This window comes from Prosopis cineraria, unplaced genomic scaffold (genome assembly GCF_029017545.1).
Source record: "Prosopis cineraria cultivar Desert tree isolate PC_DT_omini unplaced genomic scaffold, ASM2901754v1 PC613, whole genome shotgun sequence".
Lineage (NCBI taxonomy): Eukaryota > Viridiplantae > Streptophyta > Magnoliopsida > Fabales > Fabaceae > Prosopis > Prosopis cineraria.
This window is the reverse complement of record NW_026555938.1, coordinates 20,541-45,878: the sequence shown is the minus strand read 5'-3', so window position 1 is coordinate 45,878 and position 25,338 is coordinate 20,541. Positions and strand designations below refer to the sequence as shown.

At 35.3% G+C, this 25,338-nt stretch overlaps 5 protein-coding genes across 10 annotated transcripts; 3 read left to right on the top strand and 2 right to left on the bottom strand.

Moving 5' to 3' along the window:
- Positions 1 to 2,304: 2,304 nt before the first annotated feature.
- On the top strand, positions 2,305 to 6,831 carry LOC129297799 (cullin-3A-like). The gene has a single exon (XM_054936144.1). It carries the CDS (start codon positions 4,604 to 4,606, stop codon positions 6,626 to 6,628), a length of 2,025 nt encoding a protein of 674 aa, XP_054792119.1. The 5' UTR covers positions 2,305 to 4,603; the 3' UTR covers positions 6,629 to 6,831.
- A 411-nt stretch (positions 6,832 to 7,242) lies between these two features.
- Positions 7,243 to 9,236, top strand: LOC129297797 (acidic endochitinase-like). Its single transcript, XM_054936143.1, has 2 exons — positions 7,243 to 7,266; positions 8,261 to 9,236. Exons 1-2 carry the CDS (start codon positions 7,243 to 7,245, stop codon positions 9,209 to 9,211), a joined length of 975 nt encoding a protein of 324 aa, XP_054792118.1. The 3' UTR covers positions 9,212 to 9,236.
- A 1,618-nt stretch (positions 9,237 to 10,854) lies between these two features.
- LOC129297795 (acidic endochitinase-like) lies at positions 10,855 to 12,079 on the top strand. The gene has a single exon (XM_054936139.1). The coding sequence runs from the start codon at positions 11,012 to 11,014 to the stop codon at positions 12,077 to 12,079; it is 1,068 nt and encodes a 355-aa protein (XP_054792114.1). The 5' UTR covers positions 10,855 to 11,011.
- A 412-nt stretch (positions 12,080 to 12,491) lies between these two features.
- LOC129297796 (uncharacterized) lies at positions 12,492 to 16,764 on the bottom strand. 3 transcript variants are annotated; one of them, XM_054936140.1, is made up of 9 exons: positions 16,270 to 16,764; positions 15,994 to 16,110; positions 15,280 to 15,362; positions 14,582 to 14,665; positions 14,156 to 14,231; positions 13,966 to 14,038; positions 13,710 to 13,783; positions 13,057 to 13,150; positions 12,492 to 12,870 (listed from the first exon to the last, which is right to left on the bottom strand). In XM_054936140.1, the coding sequence occupies exons 1-9, from the start codon at positions 16,424 to 16,426 to the stop codon at positions 12,792 to 12,794; spliced, it is 837 nt and encodes a 278-aa protein (XP_054792115.1). In that variant the 5' UTR covers positions 16,427 to 16,764; the 3' UTR covers positions 12,492 to 12,791. The 3 variants fall into 3 exon arrangements, with proteins under 3 accessions (XP_054792115.1, XP_054792117.1, XP_054792116.1); XM_054936142.1 differs by having other exon boundaries at positions 16,396 to 16,762; XM_054936141.1 differs by having other exon boundaries at positions 16,321 to 16,760.
- An 879-nt stretch (positions 16,765 to 17,643) lies between these two features.
- LOC129297794 (probable hexosyltransferase MUCI70) lies at positions 17,644 to 24,854 on the bottom strand. 4 transcript variants are annotated; one of them, XM_054936137.1, is made up of 9 exons: positions 24,419 to 24,854; positions 23,394 to 23,608; positions 22,961 to 23,098; positions 21,302 to 21,657; positions 20,388 to 20,599; positions 20,044 to 20,300; positions 19,778 to 19,956; positions 18,764 to 18,854; positions 17,644 to 18,070 (listed from the first exon to the last, which is right to left on the bottom strand). In XM_054936137.1, the coding sequence occupies exons 2-8, from the start codon at positions 23,566 to 23,568 to the stop codon at positions 18,798 to 18,800; spliced, it is 1,374 nt and encodes a 457-aa protein (XP_054792112.1). In that variant the 5' UTR covers positions 23,569 to 23,608; positions 24,419 to 24,854; the 3' UTR covers positions 17,644 to 18,070; positions 18,764 to 18,797. The 4 variants fall into 4 exon arrangements, with proteins under 4 accessions (XP_054792112.1, XP_054792110.1, XP_054792113.1 ...); XM_054936135.1 differs by having other exon boundaries at positions 18,769 to 18,854; positions 24,419 to 24,853; XM_054936138.1 differs by lacking the exon at positions 24,419 to 24,854 and adding an exon at positions 23,353 to 23,393 and having other exon boundaries at positions 18,769 to 18,854; positions 23,498 to 23,552.
- Positions 24,855 to 25,338: the final 484 nt, after the last annotated feature.

Here is a 25,338-nt window from a genome sequence, read left to right as displayed (position 1 = left end):
TGTTGAAAGATGCTATTGAATACTTAAAATTGCAAAAACTCCTTCTAGTAACCATTTACAAAAATTGGATCATGATCAGATATAATTTTGTAGGGGCACCATGTAATTTATAAATATAATCCATAAAAAATTTATGCCAAGGAAGATGCTGAATGAGGATGAGTCAAAGGAATGAAATATGCATACTTACTCAATCTATCTATCAAAACCCATATTATGTCCTTACCATGAAATCTAGAAAGTTTTTCAATGAAATCTATGGTAATACTCTCCTAAATTTTGCTTGGTATTGGAGGAGGTTGTAATAACTCAGGCGACCCTACAGCTTCATACTTACATCTAGCACATGTGTCACAATACTTAATAAAATCTGTCATGTCATTAATTAACTTTTTCCACCAAAATGGAGCCTTAATTCTGTGGTAAGTTGCTTGTATTCACAAATGACCCCTTTATGCACTAGAATGAAGCCATTCTAGAATTCTATTGTTGTAAAGTTAACAATATTCCTTACAACCAACTTGACTTTTCTTCTTAGCAAACTGCCATCCCATGAAAAATGCTCCCAAACTCCATTATTTTCTTGAACCTTCTCTGTATTTCTACAACTACAGCACCATTTTGCAGCTACCCTTGATTTTTTCAAGTAATTCTAGTAGTGAAGAAGTGTCTAAGATCATCTGCATTAGTTGCTGCTTTGGCACTTGGAAAGAGCATCTCAGTAACAAAATTCTCGTGCCCTTTCTTATACCGTATTTCAAAGTCAAATCCTGCTAGCCTAGCAACCCGAAACATTTGTTGTTTCTGTTCAAGCAAGTACTTCAAACTCCTTTGAATTGATTTGGTTATAAACTTCTGCCGTTCTAAATATTGATGCCAATGCTATACTGCTAAACAACAGCCATTAACTCCTTCTATATATAGAAAGCTTTTGATGCCTATCAGCTAAACTTTTGCTAAAATAAGCAATAGGTTGACCCTTTTGCATCAAAACAGCACCAACACCTACTCCACATGCATTAGTTTCCACCAAAATTGTTGAGTAAAATGTGGAAGTGTGAGCACTGGAGTAGTAATCAAAATCTTTTGGAAGGTGGTTGAAAGGTATGGCAACTTCCTGGGACCATGCAAACCCATTTTTTTTTTGGTAAGAAGAAGGGTTAGAGGTTAGGTCAAAACTCCATAACCTTAACAAAATGCCTGTAGTACCTAGCAAACCCTAGAAAGGCCCTCCATTATTTGATATTTTGAGATTTTGGCAAATCAGCCACTGCTTGAACCTTTTTTGGATTAGTCTTGACCGTACCTCCTCCAATTAGATGCCCCAGGTATTCATTCAACCTCAATTGCAGCAGATGAGCATTTACTTTTCTTAACAAATATTGACGCTACCTTTAGAAGTGAAAAGACCTGTTCTAAATGATGCACATGTTCCACAATATTAGCACTATAAAGTAAAATATCATTAAAAAAAAGTTAAGACAAACCTCGTTAGAAAAGGTTTGGAGATGCTATTCATTGCCCCTTGGAAAGTTGCTGGGGCATTGGTCAAGCCAAATGGCATAACCAGCCATTTAAAGTACCCACCGTAAGTCTTAAATGCAGTCTTGTGAACATCTTCTGGCACCATCAAAATATGATGATGTCCAGCTCTTAAATCCAATTTTGTAGCCACCTAGCTCCACTTAATTCATCAAATAGGTCCTCAACTAATGGAATAGGGCACTAGTTTTAATAGTTTGTTTGTTCAACTCCTTATAGTCTATACACATTCGCCATGTGCCGTCTTTCTTCGTAACTAACACTAAGGGAGCTGAAAAAAGGAGAAACACTTTCCTGTATAACCCCATTGTTAAGAAGATCTCCCACAAGTCCTTCAATCACATCCTTTTGTGTTGTTGGATATCGATATGGTTTCAAATTAATTGGATTGGTGCCTTTTAGAACAACTGGGTCGTTGTGGCCTTCTCTAAATGGCGGTAGCCCTTGTGTTGTTGGATATCCCACAAGTCCTTCAATCACATCCTTTTGTGTTGTTGGATATCGATATGGTTTCAAATTAATTGGATTGGTGCCTTTTAAAACACTGGGTCGTTGTGGCCTTCTTTAAATGGCGGTAGCCTTTGAGGTTTTTTAAACAAATCAGAAAAATCGTCCAAAAAATAGAAATCATGTTTTGGTAGTTTTTGTGGTTGTTTGAATCATGAAGCACTGCCAATCTTCTTGTTGACTAGTAATGCATTGTTGTAGGTATATTTGGTCTTCTGAATTGCCACTAAACTCCAAATGCTTAGGTTGCACCATCTTCTATTGATTAGGAATGTTGGCTTGCAGCTTACATAATTTTCCCTCATACCAAAAGAACATGTGAGGCTTTCATGATTCCAAAAAGCATTTTTAATGCTTTTCAACTAATGCAGCCCAAGTACCATATCATAGGAATGAAGCTCTAAAATTTTGCAGTCTAAAACAAGGTCTAAACCTTGCATACGTCATTTGAAATTTTCCCAAACCCTATGCACCTTTAATCTACTTCCACTAACAACTATTCAAGATTCATAGGTGCCATTAGGTCATCAACCTAGTTTTCTTGCTAGTTTCAAATCCAAAAAGTCATGCATGTTTCCATTATCAATGAGGATCTAGAGTTACTTTTTGCTAGAATGCCCCATTAATCTCATTGATGAAGAACCTTCAATTCCTTCCATGGCATATAGGGAGATTAGAGGGGTTTCTTTTTCATTAACTCTTTCCTTGTCTTCTGGTTCGCAGACTTGAATTCTTGATTTTTTGGCAATTCAATATATTGCAAATGCATTCTTTGCCACTGAGGACATTTATGATCCTAAGAAAATTTCTTGTGACAGTAGAAGCATAAATTTTTGCTTTTGTGCTCTACTTAATTAGTTGTAGAGAGAATTTTAGGGAAATTGGAGGTGCTTTTTGAGAAAGAGCTCAAAGAAGAGACTGAAGAAGAAGATTTTTGAGAAGTATATGTGGCCTTCCCCTTCAATTGGGTCCCACTATATAGTAGAGCATTTTTATAAGGTGGACACCTTTGTTGTGAAGGTTGTGATGAAGCATTCAAAAATGTAGCCACCTAGATAGAGCCCTTGACACTTGTTTTCTTCTCTACCTGTGTTTGTAGAGTTATTTTCTACATGCGCGCCAGCGATTATGCTTCTTGGAGGGTTCTTGGTTTGAGAAGCCAAATAGGTTTTGTGTAATCTTCCGATAGTCCTTCTATGTATGCTTCAACCAACAAATTTTGGCAAATCCAATTTACAAGCCACACTGTCAAACACGTCATTAAAGTTGGCCAGGGAACCCTTCTGTTGCAATTGCATCAGATCTCCCAAGGGTGTCTTGTAAATGGGTCTAAAACATTGTTTAAGGGCTTTGACATATTTGACCCATGTTGGGTGTATACCAAACCAAGTTATTTTCATAGACTTATGCCATGACCAGGCCTTCTCGTCTAAAGAAATCAATGCCGTTTTCACTTTGTTATCTTCTGGGGTATCATCTAATTCAAAATGATGCTCACAACCATCCCAAAACATTAGAATGGGATAACTTTGCGAAGTCCATCTTTGTGAATTGGGTAGCTTGTCGGTAGTCTTCTTGATGACGATGATTGACTTCATGTGGGCAATGATGGCCGTTTCTGCCATTTCTACCACGCTGATCTCTCTTGGTTAATTCTTCCTCTCAATCATGCATCAGAAGTTGGATCTAGTTTGAAAGACCCATTACTTGATCATTGAGCATGTTAATGGTGTCTAACTTGGTGAGTCTTTGCTCGACTTGGTGGAACCTTTCCTCCATTTCTTGTTGGGTCTGATTTCTTGTTTTTACCATAAATTGAAAGGATGAGTAGTAGGGGAAAAAAAAGTTGCCAAGGAGCGTTAGCTTTGATACCACTATTGTAAAATTGTAATTTCAGAGGATTATAGGAAGAAGATAGATGAGAGATTTAGAGAAGAACAGGAATGTTAGAGACGAAGGAGGTTGAGAGAGATTAGAGAGAGAGAGGAGAAAAGAGATACTAAATAGCACTAGAGTTTCATTAATCTGCCATCGCTATTCTATAATTCAAATGTTAGAGTTTTTATTGGGACTAACCATTAAAACTAAATCAACACATAACAGCTATTCCCCTTGTCATCATAACTAACCAGTCTCAAAATTATAAAATCATAACAGAAACATAATCTAATAACTACAGTATGTCCGTGCAAATATGCAAAGGTTGGACCTGTTAATGGGAGTGATCTTGTGGAGCACAATGTTACTGAATCTATTGACTTTCTTGCATGCAATGAAACTTTTGCTTCTATTGCATCATAGGGGGGATGTTTTTATTTACAGATACACCAACTATAGTTGGATATTTATTGGAGTATTTGTTTATTCATTTGCTCAACTAATGAATTTCTATTATTTTAAATAACATATACTGAAGTAATGGATTTTCTCATTGGACATGTGCACATCTAAAGGATTTTTGTGTCTTGTTCTATTCTTTCCCGAGGGAAAACTTATTTTATGCCTCTAAACTTTCCACCTTTTTTTCCTGCGTGGATTCAGAAATGCATACAATATGGTGCTTCACAAATTTGGTGAAAGGCTTTACTCTGGACTGGTTACAACCATGACTGCACATCTCAAAGACATAGCTAATTCCGTTGAAGCAGCTCAAGGGGAATCCTTTCTGGAAGAACTTAACAGAAAATGGAATGATCATAATAGGGCATTACGAATGATCCGAGACATACTGATGTATATGGATAGAACTTACATCCCAAGCACACATAAGACACCTGTTCATGAGCTTGGGCTGAATCTTTGGAGAGAAAATGTTATTTACTCCAGCCAGATCAGGACCCGGCTGTTGACTATACTTTTGGAATTCGTACAAAGGGAGCGCACTGGTGAAGTTATTGATAGAGGGCTAACTAGGAATATAATAAAGATGCTATTGGATTTGGGTCCATCTGTTTATGCACAAGAATTTGAGGCTCATTTTCTTCGAGTGTCTGCTGAGTTCTACAGGGTGGAATCCCAGAAATTCATTGAGTGCTGTGACTGTGGGGAATATTTGAAAAAAGCAGAGAAGCGACTGAACGAGGAAATTGACAGGGTGAACCATTACTTGGATTCCAGGACTGAAAAGAAGATAACAAACGTAGTGGAGAAGGAGATGATTGAAGACCACATGCTTAGATTAATAAACATGGAGAATTCTGGGTTAGTAAATATGCTTTGTGACGATAAGTATGAAGATCTGGGTCGAATGTATAACTTGTTCCATCGCGTCGCTGAGGGTCTTTCAAAAATTCGAGAAGTGATGACTTCCCACATCAGAGAATCTGGCAAAGTGCTTATTACTGATCCGGAAAGGTTGAAGGATCCCGTAGAGTTTGTGAATAGGCTTTTGGATGAGAAAGATAAATATGACAAGATTATTAACCTGGCATTCAACAACGACAAATCATTTCAGAATGCTCTGAATTCTTCATTTGAATACTTCATAAACTTGAATCAGCGTTCTCCAGAGTACATTTCACTGTTTGTAGATGATAAACTTCGTAAAGGCCTGAAGGGTGTAAGTGAAGATGACGTAGAGGTTACCCTTGACAAGGTGATGATGCTGTTTCGATATTTGCAGGAAAAAGATGTGTTTGAAAAGTATTACAAACAGCATCTGGCAAAGCGGCTCTTGTCTGGAAAAACAGTTTCTGATGATGCAGAGAGAAGCCTCTTGGTTAAGCTCAAGACAGAATGCGGCTACCAATTTACCTCGAAATTAGAGGGCATGTTTATGGACATGAAAACTTCTGAGGACACGATGCAAGGGTTTTACTCGAGCCACCCTGAGCTCGGAGACGGTCCTACACTTACTGTCCAGGTTCTGACAACAGGATCTTGGCCAGCTCAGCCTAGTGCTCCATGCAATCTGCCAGCTGAGGTGTCTGCACTTTGTGAGAAGTTTCGGTCCTATTATCTTGGCACCCACACTGGCAGGAGATTGTCCTGGCAAACAAATATGGGAAGTGCAGACGTAAAGGCAACCTTTGGAAAGGGCCAGAAGCACGAGTTAAATGTCTCCACTTATCAAATGTGTGTCCTCATGCTGTTCAACGATGCCGATAGACTTTGCTACAGGGAGATCGAGCAAGCAACAGGGATTCCAGCTTCAGATCTGAAGAGGTGCCTCCAATCATTGGCTTTGGTTAAGGGAAGAAATGTCCTCAGGAAGGAGCCTATGAGTAAAGATGTTGCGGAGGATGATTCATTCTTTGTTAATGACAAGTTCAGCAGCAAGTTATACAAGGTAAAAATAGGAACTGTAGTAGCACAAAAGGAGTCAGAACCTGAGAAGTTGGAAACTCGGCAAAGAGTGGAGGAGGACAGGAAGCCTCAGATCGAAGCTGCAGTAGTGAGGATCATGAAATCAAGGAAATTCCTCGATCATAACAATCTTGTAGCAGAGGTCACAAAGCAGCTGCAATCGCGATTCTTGGCAAATCCAACGGAGGTTAAAAAACGGATCGAGTCCCTCATTGAGCGTGAATTTTTGGAGCGTGATGAGAGTGACAGAAGGTTTTATCGGTATCTTGCCTAGATTTGGTTCCAAAGCTTGTTCAGTTTCTGATGAGTAGCAGTGAGCCATTATATTGTACCTCACACGCATGTGAAGGTTGCATTTCAAAAGCTCCATTGGTTTTCAATGTAAATCATATTGTTGTACCTTAGATTTTGTGTTTGAGCTTAGAGCTTATCATCTGCATAACGTAGCAAACTAATGTCCATGGTCTATTTGAGGAATCGTTTGCAGCGCAAAGCCAGGAGGTTTCAGTCCCCCCCCCCCCCCCCCAAAAAAAGGATTATGATTTTTTCTCACACTAAAGTACTATTTGGTTATTAGAAAGGAATAGGATGAAATAAATTAAAAAAAATTAAAGCAGAAATTAATTAAGTTATCCTTACATTTTATGATAAATATCATAAAATGTATTAATTTATATTATAAATGTAATAATTATCATATATTTAAAATTTTTATGAATCATGATTTTAATTTTATAGATTAAATTATCTCTTTCTTTTATGAATGTGGTTTATTATTCTTTTTTATCATTAATTTTTTATCTTTTTTAAAAATTTATTTTACTTCATTCATTTCTATGAATCAAATGAAATTTAATTGTTCTCCAAAACCTTCTTTAATTAAGAAGGATGGCCTCTCTTTCTAGCATCAAGGTGCTGAAAATTAGATGGATTATTAAACTAATTAAAATATTTATTTAAGAGTTAATAGTTAAAATTATTGTTGGATCATGTTCATACCAGTCAAAACAAAATATTTTATTAAATCAATCAATATAAAGTAATTCAATGTTGACTTGAATTTTTATATTATGGTTGGGACAATGGTTCATAGTTGTCCTTTCCTTTGACACGAAATTGTTAGGCTAGTAAGGCAAGTTTAACTCGTTTCACACAAAACAATTGACTTAGTAAGTCAAATTCAAACCTTCAACTAGTCATGCATCTGAAAAATTAATTTCCTATTATTTACATTTGAATTTGAAAACTAATTCTTAAACAAAATAAATTCAAAATTCTGATTTTCATTTCATTTTGATCCTTAAATTGTAAAAAATAAATTCTCAAAAGAAGATTGAGTTGGAACGTTCTGAGTATGTTTTTGTTTTTTTTTTGTTGTATAAATTTTTTATTTAAAAATACTCAGACTAAATATGATGTTTAAAATATCTGTTTACTCTTTTATAAACAATTTTTACAAACATGAAAAAAAAATATAATACAGATATAGCATATATACCTTGTCATTTTCTACAAGAATGATTTCTCATATAGTTCGCCTTAATTTCATTTTTTTCGGAAAGTCACATGATCCAGCAATAATAATTCTCCAGCATTCATGTCGATAGACTTCGCGTAACCTTTAACAAATGACCTCTGCTTCAAGCACTTTTCACTGGAATAACAGAAGAGAACTTAGCAGAAGCAAGCAAAACAGAGATAATAAGAGACAAAGAAGCTGTCAATACTGTAATTAAACCCACCCTCGTTCCTCCTGTCAACATTAACGACTGCGTTTTAAACATGAAGAAATGAACCAAAGCGACTGCCAAGCCACGTCCCTGAAAGAATAATCCCCACAATTTTCTAAGACAGAGACAAGTTTCCACTATAAAAAGACATTCTTAACCATTGTATCTTGGCTCAGGAAGAAGCACCACAAAAGCAATTCATATCAGATATTGCTTGCCCCTTGACAGTGGCATCCAACAAGCTAGCAGTATCAATCTCAGTCTTCTCCAACATTGTGTTAGCTCTAGCAAATGGCTCTAATGCAGGAAGCATAGCAATCTACTGGGGCCAGAACGGTAATGAAGGCACTCTGGCTGGGGCTTGTGCCACTGGGAACTATAAGTACTTGATTTTAGCCTTCTTGCCAACTTTTGGCAATGGCCAAACTCCAATGATAAACCTAGCTGGTCATTGTGATCCTTACACTAATGGCTGCACTGGCTTGAGTTCTGACATCAAATCCTGTCAAGCCAAAGGCAAAAAGGTGTTACTGTCTTTAGGAGGAGGTGCTGGTAGCTACTCACTTGCATACTCACAAGATGCAGAGAATGTAGCCACTTACCTTTGGAACAACTTCTTAGGAGGACAATCTTCTTCACGTCCATTGGGTCCCGCTGTTCTTGATGGCATTGACTTTGACAGTGAAGGAGGATCAAACCAACACTGGGGTGATCTTGCCAGGTTCCTTAGAGGCTATGGAGCTAATGGGAAGAAGAAAGTGTACATAACTGCAGCACCTCAGTGTATTTTTCCTGATGCTTGGATAGGAAATGCCCTCAAGACTGGTCTTTTTGATTATGTTTGGGTTCAATTCTACAATAACCCTCCTTGTCAGTACAGTTCTGGAATGACCAGTTTTGAAGATGCATGGAAGCAATGGACATCAGATATACCAGCCAACAAGATATTCTTGGGGCTACCAGCTTCCCCTGAGGCTGCAGGCACTGGATTTATTTCTGCTACTAATCTCACTTCCGCTGTGCTTCCAGCCCTTAAGACTTCTGCTAAATATGGAGGTGTTATGTTGTGGTCCAGATATTATGATGCCCAAAGCGGATACAGTAACTCCATCAAAAGCCACGTCTAAAATCAACACTCATCTTTTAATCATGTACTAGGCTGCCTATATATACGTGTTTGTGTGTTATTTATTTGTGTATTGAAATTGATGTACATTTGAATACAAATATATAAATATGTTACGGTTTGTATCTTATCTTCTGCGTACCAAACTGAGGATAAAGTTTCAATATGATAAAGTACGAATATTAAGAGGCTTCATGGTAAGAATAAAACGACATGCTGGGATGGTATTTAACGTAACTAATTGGAATCAATACCATGAGACCTCAATATCAGACTTTAGATTAACACTGAAATGATTGGAGTTGCTAATTAATAGTACAAAGTTTGAAAAAAATTATTACTGCCTCTGATCCTTATTACAAATCACTTTTACCTATCTCTCCAAAATTAAGAAATGATAGTTTACTCATTAAATCTGTTTTAAAATTAAAAAATATTCCTACTTTATTCCTTTTAAAGGGAGAGAAACGCAACATTTGAAGAGCATATGGGAACCACTAAACTGGAATTTAATTTTCCTTTTCAATAATTTACCAATAGGTAAATAGGAAAATTTTAATTAATAGCTATTTATGTGACTTATAGTTAGGACCAAATATGACTTTAAAACTTTGCCATATAATTAAGATGGGAGGAATCCTAATTTTCCTGTAAAAAGTACTTCAGACATTGTTAAGAATTTCCCATAAATTAATGAAAAGTTTAATCAAAATGAATGCTTCAAAATCAGAATAATAAATTTCTGCTCTTTGGGACAAATGGATTAGCTTGGCTGCTTTTCACAATGCACATGATTATGACAGTTCCAACATATTCCATCCTATTCAAATGGAAGCAAATTTTAATCAACCATTGTAATTTGAGAAAGTTATTTGAGCTAATTATATCTAAAATTAAAAAAATTTGGACAAAAAAAATCTTGTAATTAATGTTAAGCATGCGAAAGAATTAAATTTGTCTCATGAAAATAAATCTGATTTTATGAAAGTCAAGTTGAGAAAAATGTAAAATGGTTCTTAAATTTTGTAATTATGCTTATATTAAAAAAAAAAATGAAGCATGACAGTTTCTTCTATAACAAAATAAAGAGTAAACCAATGAGAATTGGATTAAGTAGAAGAAGTTAGTCCTTTGTGGCAAACTAAGATTTTAATTCTTGTTAAAAGATTGTCTTTTGAAAATGATTGCCTCTGAGTAGAACCACATATGAGTAACCATAAAAATAAACAGAGAGTATTACTTAGGAAAACTCAAGCCGTAATTAATGCCATGGCATCAACATCTGTATATAAAAGAACTTCAATTATCTGCACAATGCTAAGCTCGTTCGTTTCAGAAACCGGTATCGAACCATTATTTAGTAAGTAGGTTAAAAATTGCATTTTAAAAGCCTCAGAGATTTCACTGTATATCATATTTCAGCTTATCATGTACGTAACCTAGCAAACTACGTAATGTCCATGGCAAATAGCCGGGACGTTTCCTGAAGATGTAGCGTGGTTCCTTTTTTCCGTTACTATGTTTGAAGTTCTTCATAACCATATCCAGACAATTTTCTCTCCATTTCTTTTTTTTTTTCTATCTTGGAAAAATCACGTGATCCAACAGTAATTATTCTTCGATGATAACCCACTATCACTGATGCACTGTGATACAATTGACCGCTGCCGTACTCAGTTTTGCTTGGAATAATGGAAAACAACTTAATAGAAGCAGCCATGGTAGAGAAAACGACACAGAAGACGTCAATAAGATCGGACACAGCTGACCTTTCGTCTACATCAACGATTGCGTTTCAACCATGAAGGCCAGAGCCGAAGTGACCGCCAAGCCACGTTCTTATAAGAACAATCACGACAAATTTGCAAGACCAGAGACAAGTTTCTGTTATAAAAGGCATCCTCCAACATGGTGTTCTGGCATAGGAAGCAGCACAAGAAGCAATTCATTAGATATTGCTTATTACTTGGCAATGACATCCAAAAATTGGGCCATCTTCATCTCAGTCTTCGCCTTCATCGTGTTAGCACTAGCAAATGGCTCTAATGCAGGAAGCATAGCAATCTACTGGGGTCAGAATGGTAATGAAGGCACGCTGGCTGAGGCCTGTGCCACTGGGAACTATGAGTATTTGATTTTGGCCTTCTTGCCAACTTTTGGCAATGGCCAAACCCCAATGATAAACCTAGCTGGTCATTGTGATCCCTACACTAATGGCTGCACTGGCTTGAGTTCTGACATTAAATCATGTCAAGCCAAAGGCATCAAGGTTTTGCTGTCTTTAGGAGGAGGAGCTGGTAGCTACTCTCTTGCATCCTCTCAAGATGCAGAGCATGTAGCCACTTACCTTTGGAACAACTTCTTGGGAGGACAGTCTTCTTCTCGTCCACTGGGTCCCGCTGTCCTTGATGGCATTGACTTTGACATCGAAGGAGGATCAAACCAACACTGGGGTGATCTTGCCAGGTATCTTAAAGGCTATGGCAATCAGGGAAAGGAAGTGTACATAACTGCAGCACCTCAATGCCCATTTCCTGATGCATGGATAGGAAATGCCCTCAAGACAGGTCTTTTTGATTATGTTTGGGTCCAATTCTACAACAACCCTCCATGCCAGTACAGTTCTGGAATCACCAATCTTGACGAAGCTTGGAAGCAATGGACATCAGATATCCCAGCTAACAAGATATTCCTGGGGCTACCAGCTTCTCCTGAGGCTGCAGGAAGTGGCTTTGTTCCTGCGTCTGATCTTACTTCCACTGTGCTACCAACAATTAAGACTTCAGCAAAATATGGAGGTGTTATGTTGTGGTCCAGGTATTATGATGCCCAAAGCGGATATAGTAATTCCATCAAAAGTCACGTCTAAAATCTATACTCATCATTAATGTAATAGCCTACATATATGATATGTATTATCTATTTGTGTATTGATGTATGTTTAAATACAAATATATGATATGCTACTGTTTTTATCTCAACTTCCATAAAAAAGGGGGTTAACTTCAATATTATAAAGCATGAATATCGTAGGAATCAACTTGCTCTAGTACTAACTGTTAGACAAACTTGTGCTCAATTAAATCACCCCCTACATTTGTTTCATCTATAGATTACAAGGGATACATATCATCTAGCAAAATTCCTAATGCGATTATCTCTTAAACAGTTTCCACTATCAACTAACTAAACTTACATAAGATAGGATGATTTCTCTCATAGCTTCAATTCTTCTGAGCAGCTTTCTATGTAACCAATCACCAATGTGGGAGAATGAAGAATTTTATGTAAAGCCAATGACACTCTGACAGTAATATTACTTTCAAAGAAATAGCAATTCAGTACTTGTGGAGAATTTCCATCGTGTTATGTATTGCAAATTTGGTTGCTGCTATAATAGCTGCTTTAAAAAAGAACCAAAAAAAAAAACAAAAAAAGAAATGTCTGCACTTTCGGACAAAGGGATTCATTTGGTGGCTGTTCACTGTCATTTCATTGCACCGCTGCAACATGCAAAAGAAATTCAAGTGGATATATAACATGACAAACTTGATCTAAAACAAAATTCCCAAGCACTGCTTCTATAGTTGAAAACTATGCTCCAAATTGAGAATGCGGCTTTTTATATCAGAGAATGTCTTCACATCAGTTCCCCATAACCTGATTTACGCAGATGAGCATAAAATGCTTTTAGGAGATAGCAAGCTACTCAAATTTCAGCCAACAAATAAATGCAGACATAAAAAAAAAAACTCCAAAAAAGTACTAAATGCAATGAACAGACATTGAGACATTTCTATCAGTCTAAGAGAGAGAGGGTGAACATTAGAACAAGAAAGCTCTTACCAACAATCTATTCCAACTGCATTGGCCCCTAATTTATCTGCCTTTTGATCATCCCCTATGTGTAAGGCTCTACTTGCCTCTACTTTAACTTGATCTAGTAAAAGGCAAAAGAAAAGTGAGAAAAAATTCAACAAATTCTAGCATCATCATGGGAATAGATGTTAGCAATGCAGTGAACAGTGCAACTTTCCCTTGGAATTAATTAACATAACATGCTTGCAGCATTCTTTCAGAAGTAATTTTCTAAAATTGGTTTTGATCTATATGATACAAAAAATAGTTCGAGGCAATATTTCTTCAAGCGTTCCTCATCCTTCGGTATTGCAAAATGCAAATGTAGCTTTCTTTTATAGAAATTATTGTTTTGTTGCAATCATTATATTATTGAGTATCTCCTCAAACTTATTGTTTTACACTTTAGGCCATAGAAGTTAAAGAAATACACAGATAAGTGGAACAAAAGAATTTACAGAAAAGTGGTGATAAATCAGCAGCTGAAGGAAAATATGACAATTATCTCCTTACTTTAGGCAATAGAAGTTAAAGAAATACACAGATAAGTGGAACAAAGAATTTACGGAAAAGTGGTGATAAATTAGAAGCTGAAAGAAACTATGACAACTATCTCCTTGATGCATTAAGACCATACATACCTAAAGCAGCCTGAAATATTCTTGGATCTGGCTTTTCATATCCAACTTCCGAGGATATAATGATAGCATCAAACCTGAGATAAAAATCAAGAATTTATATGAATTAACACTAAGAGAGGTTCATGCACTACACGGGTTTCTGAAAATTAAGAGGTTGAGAAGCAATAATTTCCTCATCTATGTTGATTGTCATATAAACGTTCAAGAATACAATAAAGCTAAGTAATAACATGTTCAAGGAATTATTGATGCTTACAGATTTAATACATTAAGATCCATCAAGAGCTTCCTTAAGCGAGTGTCAAAATTGGAAACAACAGCCATCTTAACTGTGTCACTGCTATTCATGTTAGAAAGGAAAAACATGGAACTTTAAAGAACATAGATAAGCAAGGGCATATAATTTTAGTGTTCTATGATAAAGAAATATGTATAATTCATTTGACCTCCGGAATCCTTGAGAAGGGAAATTGTTTCATGAACCCCATTTGGAAGATGCCACGCATGACCATTTGCATAATGCTGACAAGAACATCACATAGAAGTTCAGATATAAGGATCGGAGACAAATTATCTTTTAAAAAATAAAAAAGCCAGCTACTTAAAGAAATTGCTCAAGTGGCAGTATAACACACCCAAGACGTTATTTTTCTTTAGTAAACAAATAATGATATCACAAAACAACATGAATGGAGATTCTTAATCAGCAAGACAGAAGATCAGAATCAACAATTTAGAAGGACCAAAATATCATAAACAGACTTGGCTCAAAGAAATTGACAAGAGAAAATAAACTGTAACCTGTCAATAGCAATAGCTTGAGAGTATCATCAAGAGTTAGAAAAGAACACCATTCTCATCAGAAGGGTTACCTCATAAACTTCCTCAAAGTAATCTTCATTAGCACAACCTGTGGCTTCAGAAACTACAAGCTTCCAAAATGGCCTCCCATCTCCCTGTAATGAATACAACTTAAAAATGTGTTACTGCTGTATTAAGCACCCTTTTCACACTGCTTTTCTATTTACATATCTTTAAGAAGAAACCAATCTGCAGACTAGAGTATATGTTAACAAAAGAAATCTGCATGGAAAACCATCTAACATCAGTAATCATGAAATGTACACAGTAGGAAATCGACTGCCAAAGTGACACAGAAGTTACATGTAAGCAAGTCAACTTGAAAACCTAGATAATTAAGTTCCTTGGTAATGTTTCAATGAAAGTAAAATCTTTCACTATGGAACAACTAGAATCCTGTTTGCACACAACTGGTCTCTGAAAAACCAAAAGTGTAGTGGCAAAAAGTCGTATGTGCTCTGTACAGACTCACATAAACTTTCTCTAACCTCTGTAGGCAGAGATAAGAACTATATTCACTCTAAATAACATTGTCCTCAGTTTCCCAATAACCATTAGATAACTGGAAGCAGCCATATCCAAAACAGAAAAGTGGAAGCTGCAAATGGGTTTTTAATCAAGAAGGTCAAAATACGGAGCATCACTGTAAAATACAAAATAATGATGATGATGGTAAAAAGGAAAAGATTATCATGGACAGAGCAAAGACCTGGTAACGTAGGTTTTCAGGCCATGAAGCAGCAAATGCTCTCCTAAAGCCTTGCTTTATCTCAGCTGGTGTTACGATCAAACCTGGAAAATGTTAACAGAAAGCTATCAGGATATTCATAACTCTAAGCCAGATAGCAACAAGTGAGAGTCATACGAGTTACATTTTAATTTTATGTCAAATCACTTGATTCATTGCAGCATATTACCTTGGGGATTCATAGGGAAATCCCACAATTTTCAAAAAACTAAATATGAGGGCCCGTGCATGGCATAGATATTTCCAATCTAAAGAGCTATAATACGGTAGTTTAGTCATAAAATGAACTTCATTGTCCAATTCAAATTTAACTGCAAATAATTCGAAGTCAAATCACTTAATAATTTAAATAATTAAATACAAACAGCCAAAGATTTTGTGGTCCAAAAAATACTATTAACAAGCCAATCCACATAATTTGGCTTGAATTTATATAATAGTATACAGACACTAGATTGTATATAGTAGATTGGGAATGAAACTAGTCATTTTCATTCCCCCCCCCCTTTTTTTTTGAGTAGATAAAAGAGGAACAGCATTGAGTATATTTTCATTCCCTTTTTTTTTTTTTTGAGTAGATAAAAGAGGCACAGCATTGAGTATAGCCTCTTGCTTCTTTCATTCAAAACTTGGTAATTGCAGGGTGAATTTATAAATCATTGAACATTAACTAACCATATTTTCTTCCAATTGAAGCGTAAGTCTCCTCAACTGGTTTTGCCAATTGCAAAAGCGTACCTCCAGCGTCCAACAGCAAAGCATCATATGCCCTCCTACTAGAATTCGATCCATCTACGACCAAAATTAGGGCAGAGACAGAGACAAACAGAGAAACTTGAGCAAGAATAGTCAGAATATGTTACAATTCCACTGAAAGCGAATGAACCACGTCCTATTGATCAATGAATAATCTATTTCTGTACACAGAAAAGAAAAAAAAAAAAAGATCACATTTCGCAGAAGTGAAAACGATGGGTATATGTAGTTGAAATGTAGTCTGACCGTAGCGAACCGACATGGAAGAGAATCGGAAAATCTTTGAATTTGGAGGTTTGAGCGTTCTAAATAAAGCGTTACCAGGAGAGCATCTCACCAAGCTAGTCCCCATCGACTCCGCTATATACTGTTCAGACGTCAAATTCTATGAGGATTTCTTTCTGCATATTTCTAGTTTTCTACCACCTCTAGGTGCTTTTTTCTTCTCTGTCTCTCTCTCTCTCTCTCTCTCTCTGTTTTTTTTTTTTGCCGGTCTCCGAAGTTTGATTTTGCCTCGCAAGCAAGAGCTAATTATGCTACGTTCAATGAGCTTGCTGCTTGATTTCTGGCCAAGAAAAAAAAGTTGTAGCTTGATTATTCCTATGACAAATTCGTCATAACATGAATTCATTTCACAGGAAGGGACAATCGAAGACAGAGATGTCAGAGCAGAAAAAATTGTTGCAGATGTTTGCGTACTTGTTGAAAACAAAACTATAGTTTTGATGGTAGAAACCAAATACGAACTAATGAACGTAATCTTAATTTTAAATTTTGATAGTTAAAATAAAATCTTTAATTTATACTCGCTGGTTTAACTCAATCTCACTCTTTAATAAAATAATTATTTATATTTAAATTAAATTCATCTTTTTTTTCTTTTACTTAATAAAATATTTTATCTTAAAAAATATAAAATAATTTATTTAATAAGAACACTTTTAAAAAAATTAATGATTATATTTTAAAAAATTTAAAAAATTTATATTTTTTAACATTCAACTCTTTATAAAGAAATTTATTAATATCATATCATTAAAAATAACATTAAAATTCATTGACTCTTTTTAAAAATTTAATTAACTTCTAAATTTACTCTTACTAAAGATGAAATTTCTTTGTAAGAAAATTAATAATAAAAATTAAGTGTAAATAGAATATTTAAGATTAAAATAATAACTGTATATTTCTCTATTCAATTTTTTTGAAAAAATTAACTTTTAATCTTATACTTTCACTCAATTTATAATCATCAAGTATTTATTAATTTTTTAACACCGTTAATTTTTTCTAATGACATGGCTAATGATCGCCATATATGGCTGCCATGAGACCTAATAATAATAATAATAAGCGAACAAGGAACAAAACAACTGTACCTGTAATTTAGGTTAGTTCACTTTTGACCTTATATATTCAAAATATGTCTGCATCATCTTCATTTCTCTCTTCATATTTAAGGTATGATTTATTTAACTTAAAACCCATCTGAAGGTCATGATGTAAAATCTAGTAATGTGCTAAACGGATTTTAAAACATTCCCTCTACCATGTGCTAAACAAATAATTTCAAAAATTCAGTAGTTAGCCCAGTTAAAAAGATATATTAAATAAAAAACAGTACATGCATGAAAAAACAATTTACAAAATTTTAGTCCTACTAATCACTAACCTTTCAACAGAGGACCAGTGACATGTCAATGCTAACAAAATTGAAAATACAAACAAATAAACAATAAAAGTTAGCAAAATTCTCCACTTCACGCCTACTTAGCGAACGTGAGGAAGCCGAGAAATCAAAACCTTCATCACCTTTCTCTTCATCAGATAGCAGCAGCAGCAATAATCTTCAGCATTGATTGCAAGGAGAAGAAACAGTCCACTTCTGAGAAGCAATGTACTCTTTGTCCAAGCTTTAATCTTACGTCAACTTCGACGAATCAAAGCCACAAAGAAACCAAGTATGATAAAATACACTCCGCTTCAGGGTGAATCCCTGCTCATATCAGATACATCACGTCAGGGGCTCAGGTATGAATGTTAATTTTGACCAAATCCCCAATGAATATAAATTAAAGGTAGAGAAATTCATGCCAACACTATCTTAATATATTTTGCCATCAGGCTCTCTAATTACAACATGACAAATGTATGAGCCTGATGATAACATAACGAAGTGTGATTTTTGCATATAACAGTATGGTTCCCCAACTAACCATATATTTGTCATATTAAGTTTCAAAAACTATGCACTTGTCCTGTTTGAATTACAGAGATCTTGACGGCAAGGGTATAATTATAATGAACAACTCCCTTCGATCGTAAATGCAAGAACCAGTTAACTATTCATAGATTAAGGAAATTAAGTTGGTTATTTGTTAAAAAAAAATGTGTACTCATTTTCCTAAAATACCCTTCCTTTATTCACAACATTGCTCATACATCATACAAGAATCTAATTATAGGGGTACTGGGTTAGTTTGGGAGAAAATAAAAGATACGAGAGACAATGGATATTGAGGTGCATATTGAGATCTTACATTTATGACTAAAACAAACCCCTCAACTAGTTCCAACATTTAGAACCGGAGGGAGCATATCTAAGTCTAATCCTTAAAAATAATGGAGCATTAAAGAAGGTAAGAGTCCCATTCAGGTTTACAGGACGAAAGCAACCACAAAAGGCAACCTTACAGAGGTTAAACTGATCAAGCAGTATCAGGTTAAGATGGAAGAAGCCTGTGCCGGAATAGCTTCACCAATGCTCTGCGTTCACAATCCTGCAGAGATTTATGATATCTATATATATTATCTCAGTTATTTAGAAATATAAAAATTTACACACAACAATGCAGAAAGGATGAGAGATAAGTAGAACTGATGAAAAAGAATGCAAAACTGTTAGGATGCAAGACTTGTCAGGAGGGTTTGACCAAGCAAGCTTTTCAAGCAGTGTTTTAAAACCCGGACCAAATGTCAAATCAAAAAGAACAGCAGGTCATGGTTCTCATGATTCAACTAGTTGTCAAACCGGTGACATAAAAATTGAATAAAAAAATAATATTTATATGCATATATATATATATATATATAAACAAGACATTAATTTGTCAAAAAAACAATAATTTATCGAGTAACACCACAAATCCACATTGCATAACATTTTCTAATTGCTCAAAGTCCCAAACAATGACACCACAAATCCAAAATATATGTCTTGAAGGTTGAAGGCAGCAGTGCAGAACAGATTTGAGCGAGCATTGAAGGCTTGAAGGTTGAAGCTGGAGATGAGAAAGGCGATATCTGTTTTCACTTTTTTTAGACAGCAGAGCCCTAGTTTTTTTTTTTTTTAGGGGTTAAACTTTGACCTGAATTGAACCGCTCCGGGTTCCAAGTTAAATCGGGTTTTTTGAAAACCACCCAATTCAATCTGGGTCAATTCAGTCCAAATGCTTAATTGGTTCAAAGTTGAACCAAGCTGTTTTATTTAGTGGGTGATAGTTGGACCGTCCAGTTCGGTCCAGTTTTCACAACATTAGTTACCAACAGTTGTGTACAAAAGGAACATGATTTGTTTAGTATGACCTATACATAGTCATTACAGACCAAGATCCACCAACTAATACACTCTCAGATGGAGATTACAGAATGCATGCAAACTAAACAATGAACAAAAAAAAATAGAGAACAAAGAATGACCCACCTTGAACATGTACAAGTGAAATGGCCTATTGGGATTCATTCGCCTGAGTTTTAAATAAGTATAAGCAAAGCTTAGTTGATCACGCGATGTAAATCGATCAACTTCATTGAACCAAAGACATGAAAATAAATTAGACATTGGTGTATGCGCCCTGACTATCAAGGAACCCTCAGGAACATCTGCAAGGTGGAAAACAAAGAACCACGTAACCAATCACATGACGCAACAAAATTTCCACAATTAACAAAGACACCAAGGAGACTTACAACTTGGGAGAGGATTATTAGGAGCTAAAGGATCAAACTTGGTGAGTCCATCAGATTGGTAGAAGTTAAACTGTTCATCAATTGCAGCATGGTCATACTTATTCAAGCGTTTATTTTGGAGTACCTCCTCCCAGACACAGTGGCGATCATAATGATTTGAGATGGCATATTCAGCCTTCCTCCGCCACAAAAAATATTCAATAATCAGCAACGGATCAGCATTAAGTCGCATCTTGCTGTCAAGCCAAATGGAATACCTAACAATCAAGGATTTTTAAATAAACGTTGGATTGAGGAATGGATGGCCAAGAAACTAGGATGCTGCAACGAATTGCAAGAACTACCTAGAATTTGGGAATAAGCGATGTGATAAAAATTTTGGCACCTTGCCAGTTCTCCGCATGTCCTCATATGGCAAGTTTTTTACAACAACTACTTTCCAGAGGCCAATGTACCCTCTATCATCAGGACTGTTTCCTTCAGATGACAATTTGGACAGAGTTTGATCATCCAAAAACATAACAAAACAAACATTGTCCTTTGAATATTGACTGATCTGCAGCAATTAGGCATAATATATAATACACGCTAAGTAATTTACAGATGCTTCAAAGTTGACACTATAAAGCGCACACATGATAAACTAAGTTATCAACATCTTTTAGTCATAAAATCAAGGAAGACAGGTAATTTCTCTTATTCCTTCAGCACATAATATGTTAATATTATCATATATTAGACCCATTCAACAAATATAGATAACAAAAAATGACACACCTAATCAAAATCATCATGAAGAAAACTAAACTGGGAATATTCTAAGAGGATGCTAGTCATTGACCAGTTCATATATGAAACCAAATGTACTAAATCTAGATGATCCAGTGTAGTGAATGGCGTATTTGAGCATGACCCCCTCTCATGTATTTTTCCTCTATACATTTTGTTTTGCTTCATCAGTCTTTCTGTTACCATTGCATATTTCTCTGCAGAGTTACAGGGCAGGTGAAGAAACAAAGATGCCCAAATTCAGAGTGCTAGTCATCTTCTACATACTTGTAACTTATCTAGCTCCAATAGCCAAAAGGATAAGGAAAAGAACAGGTTCAATCGAAATTTTAATCACTTGAGTACAATTATTTCTAGAAACAATTTTAGCATCACACACACACGCACACGCACACACAAGGCCAACAATACTTGTAAAATCTTATGAACTCCACATCAAGTAAAGAATGAAAATAGATGACAGAATTACCAATCTAGTTGTAGGCCTCCTGAGAAAATCGGAGCTTCCAAAAATGCAAGAAGAAACAGCAACCTTACAGTTGTACAAATAAGCCTTATCTCTTTCATCTAAATCAAAGCCAGTGCTTGAATATCCTCCTTCCGCCTTGACAAAACCACAATGAAGTGTTTGGTTTACCGCATAAAATGATTTTTCTCTTTCCTCAAGAGTCTGATGTCCTCCAAATCGAGGTTCAAATAAATTATTTTCTGACTTTTGTTCTTCTTTGTTAGTATATTCTAGTGAAAACCGGGTGTAGTTAATGTAGTTCTTTGGCTCAAGAATGCCATCTACCGATTCCAGAAGCCCAACTTCACAAGGAAAATCTGAAAGATTGATGTTAAGGGAAAACATAGGATGAAAATAATCTAGTTAATTATGGAATTAAAATGCATAAATCCAAATAATAGTGCTGATAAATAATTGAAAAGATGGATTAGCATGTTATTTGTTATCATCAAATTAAGAACTTGAAAGGTCCCCTTTCTTTTTAAACATTTAATAAAAAGGCCACTGACTAAATCTGTGCTACGTCATAGATTAAAGCAAAGGAACAGATCCTTGGCAAATCTTAATGATTATATTACAACAGAAGAAAAGAGCACAAGGTTCACCTCAGCAAGATTTTTCTCACCAGCCTTGATGGTTGCTGCTTGATTTTCACATTATATGATTAATTATGCTTGTTAAAAGAAAATTATCCATTCAATATCCAATCCTTCTACACTTTATTGAGGTTGATTCAATGATTTGTGCTCTTTCAAACATGGTTTTCTCAATGAGTCTTTAACTTTCTCTCTCCCTCCCTCCTCCCCCACCCTCTCTCACTCACACACATAGATTTGATGCAGGTACTACATTTTTTTATTCTTTTATCCAGTTAAATTTTTTGTACAAGAATTATTATTTTGGTTTATTTTGAATTATCAGGCTATGATAATCTATATCCTAGATAACTATCTTTTATTAGGAGTTTTAATTTAAATTTGATTCATATTATAATTGTGAAGTCTGTATGACTAAAGTAGGCGGTTATCTTTTTGTTCACCTTTCCCATCCATTAATAATATGTCTATTGAGATTTGAGTTCAGAAAGTTTTAGGAAGTTTTCCCCATTGGTTTCCCACTAATTTGTTCACCTTTCACATATTAAGGGAATGTAGGGATGCTAGCGCCATGTCATCATCTACAGGCTGCAACAGATACTCAGGAACAGTTGCTAAGGTAAGGGCCTTAATGGGGATGATGGGCAGGCTATGTGACCCTTATCATGACAGTAGCGAGATTCTATGGATGAGGCACTGAAAAGAGAATTTTGACGAGAGGTTCTTTCTCTAAACTGCGCAAGTATGAATCCTATCCTACTTATAGACATATAGACTGCTTATAGTGTGAATAAATTCCATCTAAACCAAAAGTACTAAATCATAGTTATTAAGGACATAGACAACCACTATCCCACTAATTCACAATAAAACTTTAATTCATAAATAGAAAATCTAATTGAAAACAGAACAATTGATTGTACTATCTGTGTCAAAAAGTATTATAGAATAATGGAAGCACAGCACTTAAATATCAGTATAATGATAACATTGACTTATTGATGTGCAAGATATTGACTCTTACGTTGCTTCCGACGCTTGCTTTTAGGTGGCCTTCCAACATCAGATACCAAAATTTCTTCTTTTAAGTTTCCTTCTTCTTTCAGTTTGTGGAAAATTGGGGGCTTAGAGTCCAAAATTGGGGACTGAGAGTCCATTTTAGCTGTAGAGGAACGATTGCAAGAATATAAGAAGCAAAATTCTGACATGACTTACAATTTGATACTACTTCTATAGAACCTTTAAAAATCTCAGTTAAAACAATAATTTTTCCATGAATACAACTTAGTGATCATATAGGTGCGAGAAATTAAAAAAAAAAAAACATTACTGAAGAATAAAACAAGAAGCATGATGGAAAGTGATAGCTTGGTCCGTCTATACTTATGTATGTGCGACAAAAGATAAATACATTACATGTATGTTCCAAATTAAACGATTCAAGTCTCCAGCCTCACCTAAAAAAAACATTCTCAGTCCAAAAGCTGTCAAAGACAATGACAGTAGTGCAATGAGAAGCAACAAAGATTCTGAAAGTCTCTGTTTAGTAAAACGACCAAACCTTCTACCACGACGAAAGACCCGAAAGCCATGATCAGTGAAGAATTCACCATTATTCTTATACTGTGCCATTGCAGAGCAGGTCCCACAATTCAGATTTAGACCGCGTCATCTGCCAAAAAAAAATCCATGTTTTAACTTTCACAAAAAAGGATGACAAGTTACTCAAAAATTACTCATCTCATCAACACATCATCATATCCAAGTTCCAAACTCAAACATGTACAAGTCCCTATAGGCCTCCGTGGTTAATGTTTTTGCATGTATCAAATTTGATAGTCCTCACTACATAGGATCAAACGCTCAAGTTAGAAAAGTCAATAGTTGGCAGAGGTATGTATTCAACATCGCTACTATAACGATATTTTATAATCAACATTACCATATGAAGCTGAGAAAGTGTATGCCACCATTCTACTCTATGACCATGAAAGGCATGGCATTCATTGAAAATGCCATTTCCAAATAGGAAAGACAATGAAGAATGGAAGGGATACAATCCTCAGTTAAAAAAGAAAGAAAGAAGGAAAGGGATACAATCCCTGTTCCGAATCCCATTAAGTTTGAATCCGACAGCTCATGTATTTGTCCGTCCTTATAAATAAAACTCATAAATAGATTACCAATTGAGATACCAAATATGAAGATACATAGACACACGAAAAACCTTCAGAAAGTGAACTGCATCACTCCTGGCCCCAAGAAAGGGGAAGCAAAAGTGAGTTACAAAGTTCAAAAGGAGAAATTAAAAGACAGAAATGCCATAGGAATCATCAAAACGACAATGCTTCGCATAAAATTTTCCAAATTAAGGTGTTTAAACACGTAACCAAAATCAAGTACTAGCAGGACAATGTTAGAAGAAATCTACAAGCAAATGGATTCAGAATTAAAAGAGAATCAACTCAGGGTTCTGTGATACCTCATCGGAGAGCAGACCGGAGGCGGGAAAATGATGGGGGTGGGCGTACGATCTACCATGGGTAACATACACAGAACGAAATCTTCGCACAAACTAGATAAATCAAGCAAAAGCGGGTAAATCTTTGGGCGGCCAAACTGGTGTTGTCCGTTATCAAGATCCGCACTTCACTTGTGATTCCCAAGCCTACGCGTTTCGCAGACAGAATCGAGCAAAAGGTTTAACTTTTTCTTTCGTTTTTTCTTTTTTTTTTTAATGACAATTTGGTTCACTTGTTTCAAGATCTTTGCTTTTTTGTACCGACAGATAAAGCGGCCTTGAACAGCGTTTTAGTGGGCAGACGGTGAATGTCGCGATGATGAACGAGAATGATTATGCCCTCTGGTTCCGGCGTCGCGTAATCTTCAGCAATTAGCGTTGTTGTGGCCTCAAGCACCTTGCGTGAATCGTCCTATTTTATTTTATTTCATGAACCAAAAAAAAAATTATACCCCCTCTCATCTTATTCATAAATCATTTTCATTAACCTCATTAATATTAATATAATAAAAATAAAAAAAATAAAAAAAATAAAATTTTAAATATAATCTTAAAGTAAAGAATAAAAAGTAAGTTAATTATATAATATTATTTTTATCTTTCTTTTTTTACTTTTTAAGAATAATTTAAAAATTTTAATTTAAAACAAAACAATCTTATTAACAAATAACTTATAAAGTAAATCAAATTATATTTTTAAAAAGTGATTTATATATTAAAATAGAGAAATATTAATTATAACATTTCAAAATTTAGATCTAAATGCTTGTAGATATAGATAAAAAGTTTTTATTAGTCTGATATTTTGTTCAAATAAAATCGGAGTTAAAAGATGAATTAAATATATACTTGAGATAGGTGGGGAAAAAAAGAAATTTCAA

Bases quoted from the DNA above. Each gene is read 5' to 3' on its own strand.
- LOC129297799 (XM_054936144.1), top strand. From the start codon at position 4,604: ATGGTGCTTCACAAATTTGGTGAAAGGCTTTACTCTGGACTGGTTACA.
- LOC129297797 (XM_054936143.1), top strand. From the start codon at position 7,243: ATGGCCTCTCTTTCTAGCATCAAG. The intron at 7,267-8,260 runs GTGCTGAAAATT...ATCTTGGCTCAG, and splicing joins CCTCTCTTTCTAGCATCAAG to GAAGAAGCACCACAAAAGCA.
- LOC129297795 (XM_054936139.1), top strand. From the start codon at position 11,012: ATGAAGGCCAGAGCCGAAGTGACCGCCAAGCCACGTTCTTATAAGAAC.
- LOC129297796 (XM_054936140.1), bottom strand. From the start codon at position 16,426: ATGGGGACTAGCTTGGTGAGATGCTCTCCTGGTAACGCTTTATTTAGA. The intron at 14,666-15,279 runs GTCTTTGCTCTG...TATTCATTACAG, and splicing joins CTGAAAACCTACGTTACCAG to GGAGATGGGAGGCCATTTTG. The intron at 13,784-13,965 runs GTAAGCATCAAT...TTTTTATCTCAG, and splicing joins GATCTTAATGTATTAAATCT to GTTTGATGCTATCATTATAT.
- LOC129297794 (XM_054936137.1), bottom strand. From the start codon at position 23,568: ATGGCACAGTATAAGAATAATGGTGAATTCTTCACTGATCATGGCTTT. The intron at 23,099-23,393 runs GTGAGGCTGGAG...GTTCCTCTACAG, and splicing joins ACTGAGAATGTTTTTTTTAG to CTAAAATGGACTCTCAGTCC. The intron at 19,957-20,043 runs GTAAGTCTCCTT...TCCACCTTGCAG, and splicing joins TAATAATCCTCTCCCAAGTT to ATGTTCCTGAGGGTTCCTTG.